The sequence below is a fragment of the Octopus bimaculoides genome, chromosome 11 (assembly GCF_046866305.1).
Source record: "Octopus bimaculoides isolate indiv1 chromosome 11, ASM4686630v1, whole genome shotgun sequence".
In the NCBI taxonomy this organism is placed as follows: domain Eukaryota; kingdom Metazoa; phylum Mollusca; class Cephalopoda; order Octopoda; family Octopodidae; genus Octopus; species Octopus bimaculoides.
Genome location: NC_142938.1, coordinates 30944517 through 30957016, shown reverse-complemented (window position 1 = coordinate 30957016; position 12500 = coordinate 30944517). Strand labels below are relative to the sequence as shown.

Genomic DNA, 12500 nt, shown 5'->3' with positions numbered 1-12500 from the left:
TGAACCCCTACCATCTCCTAGCAGGCGATGGGATCACCAGATCTTACAGTTTCGGGCTATTTGTGCCCATCGTCAATGGTGAACAACTATCCGCTAGAGATAGCAGTAATTCGCTCTGGTTCGCAATGTATAAAAAAAAAATCAAGCGACAATCAGTCACTAATCTTGCAACAAACAAAGTAGCCAGCTAGAAAATCTCAATAAGAAATGAGAGTAGTATCTATATTGAGAAGTAATGTTTATCGCAACATCAATATAGCTGTTCCGTAGGATTCGACATCTTTTACTAGTTACAGTCATTTTTCGACTCATTTTTTAAAAAACCTGTTTCTTATTTACCGATCTCTTTTTTTTTTTTTTGACGAACCGCTACGATACTAGGACATAAACAAATATATAGAATATAGAGATGTACACACACACACACACACACACACATACACACACACACACACACACACGAACACACACACACACACACACACACACACACACACACACACACACACACACACACACACACACACACACACAGAGGTTTTGTTGGCGTCTAAAGAATTTTCTAAACATTCGAGAGAATATGAACTAATTCTTTTTTTTTCTTTTATCTTTAAATATCTCGAAGCACACACATAAAGCTGTAAAAGATACCATATAAGGAAGGATTGAAAAGTTCCTTTGGATAAAATAAGTAGGATGGTACATTTGTCATGTCCCAAAACGATATGGGTTCGAGTTCATATATTATATATAATATGTATATACATATATTATTATTATCATCATTATTATTGCTGTTGTTGTTGTAAAGGCGGCGACTTTGTCTTTCATCCTCTCGGGGTCGATGAAATAAGTGCCAGTGAAATACTGGGGTTGATGTGATCGACTAGTTCCCTCTCCCAAAATTTCTGGCCTTGTGCCTATTGTAGAAAGGATTATTATTATTGTTGGTGTTGTTGTTGTTACTTAAAACTGTTTCATTAAATTCCATGCGACTTAAAGTTTCGCAGGCTTCTCACAGAAGCCTATCTCATTCAGACTCAGTGTACCGATTGGAGAGATACAAGAAGTCCAAGATGGCTGCCAGAAACTGGGATGCTATTGGTTATGGTGAATTACATGGAAGTAAAATCGACATTTCAGCAACACCGGATGCATTAGAAGGAAGAAACAGACTGCGTGACTGGATAGGAAACTATTGGCGACTCGATTTCCGGCGGGAGTTCGTCAAGGAATTTTGAAAAGACTTACAGGCTAGCAGTAAAATAGTCGGGGAGGTTGTGTGTCTGTGTATATACCAGACGTACGAGTGCGTGGATGTACGTGTCGGATGTGTATGCGTGTGTATCAGCTATGCATGTGTGTAAGCTGGCGTGTGGGTGAGAGATAATGGGATCAGCTCATTCGTGCGCATATGCGTTTGCCATGGTGAGCGTACGTATGGGAGCGGACACAGAGTAGATGTACAGGGACAACTGATGAAGGGAACTATTCTTTATGTTGCATGTCTCGTTTCTCTGTTCGTTGTTCAAAAAAAGAGTTCGTTTTCTGTCTTCGTCTTTATGTTTTCGTTTCTCATTGTGCTTAACGTTTTGTTTTTGTTTTTTTGTGATGTCCTGTACCCATATATGCATGCATGTATACATATATGTATGGATATATGCATATATTTATATATATATGCATGTATTTATGTACGCATATATTGTCGTACTGTTGCATATATCAAACGAAAATGTGATTTGAGGTAAAAATAAAAACTGATATAATAATTGATTCCAGTTGAAGATTGTAAGTTCGACAGCATACAGGTGTATATATGTGTGTGTGTGTGTATGTATATGTGTGTATATATAAATAAGTAATAAAGATGAACAGGTGTCAATTCATTGAACATCTTTGTTACTTATTTATAATCTGTTCACCTAACTTGGAACCTGCACTTCGGAAATACTATAAAAAGTACCTTTATAAAAAGTACATGGCTGAATCACCAAGAGCGGATGTCTTCATTTAGCTGGGTTGCGTTGTCTATACACACGACAAGAATATCGGGTGCAAATACCCCTACACGGAGTCTTGATATTCAATATTCAAATAATATTGTTGGGGTGTGCAGGTTATACCGAATTAGCAAGGTGCCTCAATTTAAGTACCTAATTCAACTGAATCTTAATTATATATATATATATATATATATATTTTATGACAACCGAATAATTGTCACATATTATATTACAGATAAATTCCTCTATTTATATATTATCGAGGTTTCATTCATTCTTTTGCTGTCATATCATTACTATTAATATATATATATATATATATATATATATATATATATCCAGAAACACATTGATACTGGTCTTTTCGGTTATGTAATGTACTCGTGTTTCAGTAAGAGGACCAGATTACGTAATAAAAGCTGAAGCAAGAGTACATTATAAAAGGCATAAATTACCGGTTACGTTTTCTATATTCTATTTTCTACGCGGTGGCACGGATTCCGCACACTATCCTATTTGGCGTTATATTTGTTGTGATCAAACCATTTCGACTATATAATTGATTTGTGGAACATTTCTACCGTTCCAAATCCTTTATGTTACCTTTCTGTGTACTATGTATGAATATACATATTTGGTTATATCTATGTATGCATGTGTATATGTATATGTATTATATATATATATATATATATATATATATATATATATATATATATATATATATATATATTATATATATACGTAAAATTAATTTGAATGATAAAGGGGAAAAATTGTATCATTAGGTTACAGATGTTTCAGCTAAAAGATGCAATGCACTCATAGTTGAATGCTTGTGTATCACAATATAGCTTCATCGGAACTTCAGATATGGGGTTCTTTTGTCATTTTAAATACTCGTTACTGCTCTGTTTTCTACTGACGCTTTACTCTCGACCAGATGTATATTGAGTTCTAGCACCAGAGCTATGCTTTAGCAAAATAATAATAATAATAATAATAATAATAATAATAATAATAATAATAATAATAATAATAATAATAATAACAATGATTATATATATATATATATATATATATATATATATATATATATATATATATATATATATATATATATATATATATATATATATATACACGTGTGTATATCTATATATAAAAACACACACCTTACACCAATGCAAATATAAATGTATTGATGTGTATGTACATGCACATCAATACACAGACACTTACTCGGTCAGTGCGTTTATTCCTTATATTTACACATTCTTTATTCAGGAAACGCTATAGAGTCACGAAATTGCCAGGGATCAACACCACAGTCCATAAACCATTTAAAAGGATTTCCTAACAGTCAGTAATGAATGTTTTGTTTACCTTATTTTATATTTTTGCTTTTATTTATTCTTATATCGGGGTAGGGGTTATTTTTCAAAAGTATTTATTATAATTTTATAAACTTATCATGAGATAATTTCAGATAAATTTTGTTTTCATTCGTTTTTATAATTTTATATTGTTTGATTTCCATAGATTTGGTCAATTTATTTTATACAAACATTTTCGTAGCTATGTGGTAATAGATTTCCTTCCTACTCACACCCTTCCGGGTCAGTCTCACTGCGTAACACCTTGGATAGATGTCTTCTACTATGACCTAGGGCCGAGCAAAGCTTAATGAGTGAATTTGGCTGACTGATACCGAAAGAAGCCCATCATAAACATGTGTGTGTGCGTATAGATTCATAGATAGATAGATATTTGTGTGTGTCTGTGTGTGTGTATGCATGTGTATATGTGTGTGTATGTGTGTATGTCTATGCTTGCGTTTTTCTCCCGCCACTGCTTGACAGCCGATGTTATGTCCTGTTATTTGTATTTGTGTAACATACACCGTTTTTTTCCGTCCTTGTTTTCGCATATATTCGCTGCTTTCTTCCAAAGAATCTAATGCTCTTAGCTTAGTTTTCCCTGGCCAGATTGGAGCAATTTCGAGTATAACCAGCCGAAATTGCAAAGATAATCTGAGGAAAGAAAACTCCGAATGAACCGTCCTTGTCTTCTTTGTATCGTCTATCTGGATGTTTTGTTGTCCCTTTTTTGTATCACCTAACTGTTTGGATGTTTTGCGTTCTTGTTCCATTTTGCATTTTTTATATATAAAAACATATAGCGGCGTACGTACACTTTGGTCTCTCTCTCTCTCTCTCTCTCTCTCTCTCTAATCATATATATATAGGCGCAGGCATCGTTGTGTATGTGCAGGAATGGCTGTATGGCAAGGAGCTTGCTTCCCAAACACATGGTCTCGGGTTCAATCCCACTGTGAGGCACCTTGGACAAGTGTCCTCTACTATAGCCTCGGGTCGACCAAAGCCTTGTGAGTGGATTTAGCAGACGGAAACTGAAAGAAGCCCTCATACATATGTATATATATATTTATGTGCGTGTGTCTTTGTATCTGTGTTCGTCCTCCACCTATCGCTTGACAACCGGTCTTGGTATGTTTACGTCTCCGTCACTTGAATAAGTACTAGGCTTACAAAGAAAAGTCATGGGGGGGGGGTCATTTTCTTTGACTAAAACCCTTTAAGAAGCTTCTCCATATTGGCCGCAGTCAAATGACTGAAACATGTAGCAGAATAAAAGAATATAATGCATATAAAGAGCGCACACACACATTTTAGGATTATGCATTATTATAGTACTACTAACAACCGAATGTTGGAACTTATATGCCCTACACTAAACTAAATGAAAATAATAATAAGGTGAGTGGAGGACGTCACTGAAAGGATATTTTATATATGTATATATATATATGTGTGTGTATGTATGTATATGCATATATATGTGTATTACATATATACATATGTATGTATATATATATATGTATATGCATATATATATGTATATATATATATATATATATACATATATATATATATATATATATATATAATATATATATATATATATATATATATATATATACATATATATATATATATATATATATATAATATATATATATATATATATATATATATATATATATATACATTCATATGAGGAAAAGAAGGAAATGGAGAAATTGACATGAAGACATCAATTTATTTAAAGATATTCAAATTCATATAATGAAATTCCAGTCCTACAGCCGTTTCCATTTCCAATTGGTTCAATTACAGAAATTAAACCGGTGTATTAGGATGCTAGCATCCCTTACAAGATTATATATATATATATATATATATATATATATATATATATATATATATATATATATACACATAAATATATATAACATCCTACTCACATTTAGTGACAACTATAATTCTCCTTTTTGGTGAAGCATAGCAACCTGCTGATTATATATGTGTGTGTGTGTGTGTGTGTGTGTGTGTGTGTGTGTGTGTGTGTGTGTGTGTGAATATATGTATGCATGTATGTATGTACCGTTGGCGATTTTTTTCCCCTCCGTCTCCTGTTTCTGACTAAGAGCCTTGCTCGAAACTCAAAACTATTTTTCTTTCCCTCCCTGAGCGTCTGCTAATACTTTGCATGTACCACGTCCTCGCGTTTTTGCGTTTTCTTGTGTTTTTCCTTGTTTTGTTTTTGGTGAGGAGTTTATATATATATATATATATATATATATATATAGTTAACAAGATTCTGTAAGTGAATTCGTGTTGTCTTGGGAGAGTTATTACGCCAATAATAACGGTTGAATCCCACTTACTCGCATATACACGTTCATATACTTTTAAAATACATTTGATTATTATGTGTGTATGTATGTGGGCGTGTGTGTGAGCGTGTCTGAGTAAATGTCTAATTATATATCAATCTATATACGTTATATACGGGTTAGAATTAGACTTATTGTGATTAGGCTAAGAACGTTTGCCAAAAGTGTATATCTGTCCATGTACAAATGGATGCATGGGTACACATTCTAGATTAATTATTTAAAAATTATTCTGTTTAACGGTATTACATTGTATTTTCAATATATGTAGCTTATAAATGGCATAATTCTATGTGAGAGACATGACTATGAGCACATACGATTATGTATCTATTTTGCTAGATTCTTGATGTGAAATCGTGTATTGAAACATATATTGTTATATTGGAGATGCTTCCCTCAATTAACCACACGCACTATTTTGCTTGTGGTTAATTGACAAAAAATTTTTAAAAATCGGACTCCAAATATAAAAATACGTACATTTACAAAAATAGATATATTCATATGATTATATTTTCTCTTCGTTATTTAAGTTACTTTTAGTTTTGTCTTTAGAAATAATTATTAAGAAGCATGTAAGAGCTTAGGTATTTGTGTGTGTGTGTGTGTGTGTGTGTGTGTGTGTGTGTGTGTGTGTGTGTGTGTGTGTGTGTGTGTGTGTGTGTGTGTGTGTGTGCGTGTGTGTGTATGAAACGATGCAGACTACCTTCTAGGCAGCTGTATAGGGTAATGCAGGGGTGGGGATGGCATATAGATTGCTAATAGTTTCTTACTGTTTTCTTGAGATATATTAAAACGGGACGGTAATAAATTAATTTAAATGGAGACACGTCTTAGTCTTAAGAGAGGTTACATGTTTTGTCGGAGGGAGAAAGAAGGTAATTTGGGACCATAAAGGAGACAAGAAAACGGTTGACTTGTGCTGAAATGGCCAGTCGCAACCATCTTCACTTTATTTTCTACTCTGTTTAATTCTTTCATCTGACCTTTAGCTAATATAAGCTTATAGTCAAACGAACTCCTTTATTATTTTTATTATTATCTACATTTTCTTTTTATTTTGTTTATTTTTTGCTCATGTGTCTTTTATTTTTTTCTCTTTTACCTGTTTCAGTCATTTGATTGCGGCCTATTTTTAAGCCTAGTACTTATTCTATCAGTCTTTTTTGTCGAATCGCTAAGTTACGAGGCTTTAGACGCACCAAGACCGGTTTTCCAGTGATGGGTAGGGGGCAAACACAGACACAGACACACACAGAGAAATATATATATATATATATATATATATATATATATATATATATATATATATATATATATATATATAAATATATATATATATACATATATATACGACGGTCTTGTTTCAATTTCCGTCTAACAAATTCACTTTGATTGGCCCGAGGCTATAGTAGAAAACACTTGTCCAAGGTGCTACGCAGTGGGGCTGTGCCTAGAACCATGTGGTTGGGAAGCAAACTTCTTACCACACAGCAACACCTGAGCCTGCGTCGAAACAATTGTTGTGATTCTTAGATAAAGAATATCGTTCATTCCATCTTCTGTCGTTTATCTATTTATATAATCTCTATCGACTATGGAATTCCTGATGTATATCCAGTAGCAGGAGCATTTTAACTGTATGATGACATCAGATAGCCAATAACTGTTGACGAGTTTTGGAAACATTCTACAAAGTTTTTACCCGAATCTCAATTTATGTATATATGCATGTATGTATGTATGTATGTATGTATGTATGTATGTATGTATGTATGTTTGTATGTGCGCGTGTTTGTGTGCGTGTACATGCATACATACATACATGCATACATACATACATACATACATACATACATACATACATACATACATACATACATACATATATACATGTAGATAGATATCGGTAAATTAAGTATAGAAGAATACCAGATTGAATCGAGTACTTTAGGCGATGAGATCAACTAAAACTTTTGAAGTGTGTGTCCCAGCTTGGCCGCAGTCTAGTGAATGAAACTAGAAGAATAAAAGAATATATACACACAACAAATACGCATTCATCTAAACACTTCTCCCTCTTCCTGTGTCTCCTTTACACACACAAACACAAAGACACACACACACACACACATGCACGCACACACGCACACACGCACACACGCATGCACGCACACACACACATATATACGCATATGCACATACACGCACACGAACAGGCAGAAACTGAAGCGGTGCTGATGGAGTCAAAAATACAGCAATGGCTTGTTCACTTCCTGCTTCAACACAGAGAAATTATAAGCTCATCGTAGTCAAAGATTGGCAGGCAAGTTGTTATCCTACGATCGTAGCTCGAACTTAAATCATCCGTTATCAAGATCATCTTGTAAGCAGCGGCTCCAGCACAACAGACCATCACAACGACAAACAACAACTACACAAACAACAACAACAACCGTCATCAATGATGAAGCCATATTTCATAAAGACCAGGTTTTATAGAAAAAGGCAGCAGGAATAGTTTAATTTATAATCTTGCAAGAGGCTAATGTGCTTTTTGGAGACAACTGATATTGTCTTAATTAACAACACTAACTTCCGTTTTACACTCTCTGTCACTTCTACATTATCTCTTACTATCTCCACCCTGCCACCGACTCTAACCATTCTTTCTCCCTCTGTCTCTCACTCTCTGTTATAACTACATATTACTACATTATATCTAACACACTCTCTCCTCTCTGCTACCACCACTAACTACTCTCTCTCTCTCTCTCTCTCTCTCTCTGACACACACACACACTTTATTGCTACTACATTATATATATATATATATATATATATATATATCCCCTCTTTAAAGATTTCTTAAATCTCGACTCACATTGCGACTGCTGCTCTCGTAAACAGGGGTGCCATATACACAAACACATGAGGGAGCATCCACACATAGATGTACATGTACAACTGCGTGTTTATGTGCGTTCGTATGGATGTGCTTTCACAGACGTACGCGCGTACATGTCTACAAAGACAGATTTTGCTGAGAAATGTGTAAAAAGTATACATGACACAAAGCAATGTCTGTGTATTTCATTAAAGCCGAAGCATGTTCGATCATAAATCTTAAATTTCACGTTAGCCATCGTTCAAACGACTGAAGTAATATTCTTCAGCTGAACTGTAGCGATCTAATTTCATGTCTACTTTCATACAAGTGTATATATGTTTTCTCCATAAACTCTATGTCAACTAAAAAGTTAACTATTATACATATGCGGGTACTTTGAAAACACATCACAGAGTGACGACCATCTCCTACATAGTTATAGGCTGCCCTTTGGCAAGGTATAGCAACCTTTCAGTCACCCTGCCAGGTATAAGGCGTAGTTATGAAACTGCAGGAATGAGGATTGTGAATGGGTAGCGAAACAAAAGAGCTCAACTTAGCCAACGGTGCTTATTATATTGATGCTGAGCGAAGGAATCCCAGAAGACCAACGGCCAGGATCACCAAACTCTATCAAGAGAGTAACTGCAACGCATCCATAAGGGTGGTGTCCATGGTTGTGTTAATGGCTAATGAAAGATTCTCTATGACTCAAGATCCCAATTCAAATTCATAATAATGGAATTGGATAGCGATGGAGAGTCATGGGAATCCACGAAAGCAGCGAAAAAAAAAATCCCTTTATATGTACATGTGTGTGTATGTGTGTGTGTGTGTGTGTGTGTGTGTGTGTGTGTGGTGTATGAATAAACTCGATTCTTAGGTATAAGACTAAAAGAAATATAAGCATTTTCTCTAGTTTCATTCCCCTAATATCTATTTTATCGCAATTATTTCATTGAGACCGTTCAATCGTGTTTCTCAATCCCTTAAATTTACTCTTACTTCTTTCTTCTCAAAACCCTTCAGCAAACGGAATAAAAGAGCGAACCGAGAGCGGCGTGTCTTTATATATATATATATATATATATATATATATATAATTTTAAAATAATTTTTTACTCAAAAACCAAGTATTCCACTCCCAGTAATTTTATCATAAGTTGTTTTTTTTTATTTTGTCGAATTCTATATGTTGCGTTACAGTGTAGTTTTATCGTTATTGACAGATATGATGAAATTACGTGTGTAAATGTGGACATGTAAAAAATGAAGTAAAAACAATAAAATTATTGTTGGATATGTGTAAATATATCTAATGCTTGTTAGAGGAAAGAAGATTAATTTCTGCAAGCTGTTAAAGATATGCATGTGAAAAAAATATTAAAAGATATGGAGAATTTGTTGTTGTATGTACAAAAATTGTGTGTGTGTGTGTGTGTGTGTGTGTGCGTGCGTGCGCGTGCGTGAGCTTGCGTGTGATTGCGCGAGCGCGTATGTAAAAAAGCTAACTGTTGAAGGGAAATAACTGTAGCATTTCGGGTGTCTTTAAAAGCGATTAGCCATTATGTTGTAATTGTTCGGAATAATTATTTAAGTAAAATTTTGAAGCGTGCCTACAACAGCCCAATATTTCGGACCTTTTATTTAAGCTGTAAATGTTTCAAAGTTAAATGAATACCTACAACTTTAGGCATAATATCCAACATAAATTCAAACATGAAACTACCACATAAAAAGAAAATAAGACAAAAATACAAATAATACTATTCCATTACAAATGTTTAAATAACTGTGGAGGAAGGATGAAATGGACTAAAATAACAGAAACGAACGTTGTCTCTTCTTGGCAGATTTTATTTGGACACGTGTGCAAGTTTTGTCATGTGTCTGTTGTTTTAAGAGACAGAGGGAGAAAAGTAGAGGTCTTTCACAAATGGTGTGTGCTTTGCTTATGTTTTTCCTCCCTAACATCTTTTTCAATTGGGCAATGGTTTGTATGCTAAAGTACTTGCGTAATAAATACACATTTATACAAACATTTTTCTGTGTGTGTACATATATATATATATATATATGTATATATACGCATAAATATATTAATACATATACGGTTATTTCTTTGTGAGCATAAGTTGGTATATGTGTGTGTTTGTATTTCCATGTGTACATGTAGTTATGTATAATGTATGTGTTAGTCTAAGTGTGAACATACATACAGGGATGTATACACGTGTATATATATATATATATGTATGTATGCACATACACATACATATATACATACATTCACACATATAGGCATATAGGCGAATTCAGATAATTGACATTGAATGATGTATGTTATATATATATATATATATATATATATATATATATATATATATATATATATATATATATATATATATACATATATATATTTAAGTTCACATTCATACATATGAGTATGTACGAATAATGTACATACATATAAATTCGGATAAATTTATGAAAACACTCTTCAAAATATATAACACCTGCTGTGTGTTTAATGTCTACACGCATGCCATCCAATTTCTAATATGGTTTGATTCGTCGTGATCTAATGTGCGTGTATTTGTCTACGTGATGCATTTATATTATTATATACGCTCATTTTACACACACGTGGCTATATATATATATATATATATATATATATATATATATATATATATATATATATATATATATATATAATGTACGTTTTACTTGTTTTCATTTCTTTAGTTATGTATTTATATTTGGAAGAGGTGTGGTGATTATAACGGTGTCGTTTCTCTTTTTGGGGAGGTGGGGTATTGTGGTTGTTTTTTGGTTTTATTTTCCTAATTGATAACTTTGATATTTATATATTTTGTGTTTTTAATTGATTTTCTCTTCTATTAACTTCTTGCTTTCAAACTTATATAACCGGTATTTATACACACAAACTCCATGTTCTAATACAGCATGTATTAAGAGAGATGACACCTGCGTCAAAATGTACGTGTGTGTATATATTTGCCTATATATGTATATATATATATATATATATATATATATATATATATATGTGTGTGTGTGTGTGTGTGTGTGTGTGTGTGTGTGTGTGTGTGTGTGTGTATACATATATGTATACATCTGTATATATCTCTATATACATATATGCATGCATGTATATCCATAAATATGAATGTACGTATATGTATTTAAACAGTTATACATACATGACATATTCTTTTACATGCACCCGTGCGTACATACATACACGCCACACGCTCTCTCTCACTCGCGCATATATATATATATATATATATATATATGTGTGTGTGTGTGTGTGTGTGTCCTAACTTCAGTCCCCATTGAAAATCATGTTATAGTGTTTCCAGGATAGTTAGTCTGCTGCCTTGCTGTTGATTCTGCCAACCATCTGGATCTCTCTCAGCAGTTGAACTCGAATATACTTGGACAGTTGAACTGGAAAACCGTTATGTACGATATGCATAAGCGCATACTTAAACACGTTCACTCGCACACACATACCCAAACGAAAAGATATTCAGTTGAAAATAGTAAATGTATTAAACGTATATAAAAATAAAGCACTAACAAAATAAACTAAAATTACATACACACACACGCGCACATACACATACACACACACACAAAATATAAACGCTTGGTCTTCTGAGATACAGCGTGTGCATAGCATGTGTGTTTTTGTGTGTGAGTGTGTTTTTGTGTGTGTGTGTGTGTGTGTGTGTGTGTGTGTGTGTGCGATGGACTTGGCCAGAACGGCTGAAACAAACTGAAAGACGTTCACCAAAGAATAGTAAAT

At 33.5% G+C, this 12500-nt stretch overlaps 1 protein-coding gene across 7 annotated transcripts in view; it reads left to right on the top strand.

The window, feature by feature from the left end:
- Positions 1–12500, top strand: part of LOC128249065 (homeobox protein six1b-like) — a 526697-nt gene that overhangs the window by 175416 nt on the left and 338781 nt on the right. For 6 of the 7 annotated variants that reach the window (XM_089359755.1, XM_089359754.1, XM_089359744.1 and 3 more), the window contains exon 3: positions 3294–3368. The exons of the other annotated variant lie outside the window; for it this stretch is intronic. In XM_089359755.1, coding sequence (XP_089215881.1) covers positions 3294–3368 — 75 coding nt within the window. The remainder of the gene's footprint in view (positions 1–3293; positions 3369–12500) is intronic. 7 annotated transcript variants of the gene reach the window in all.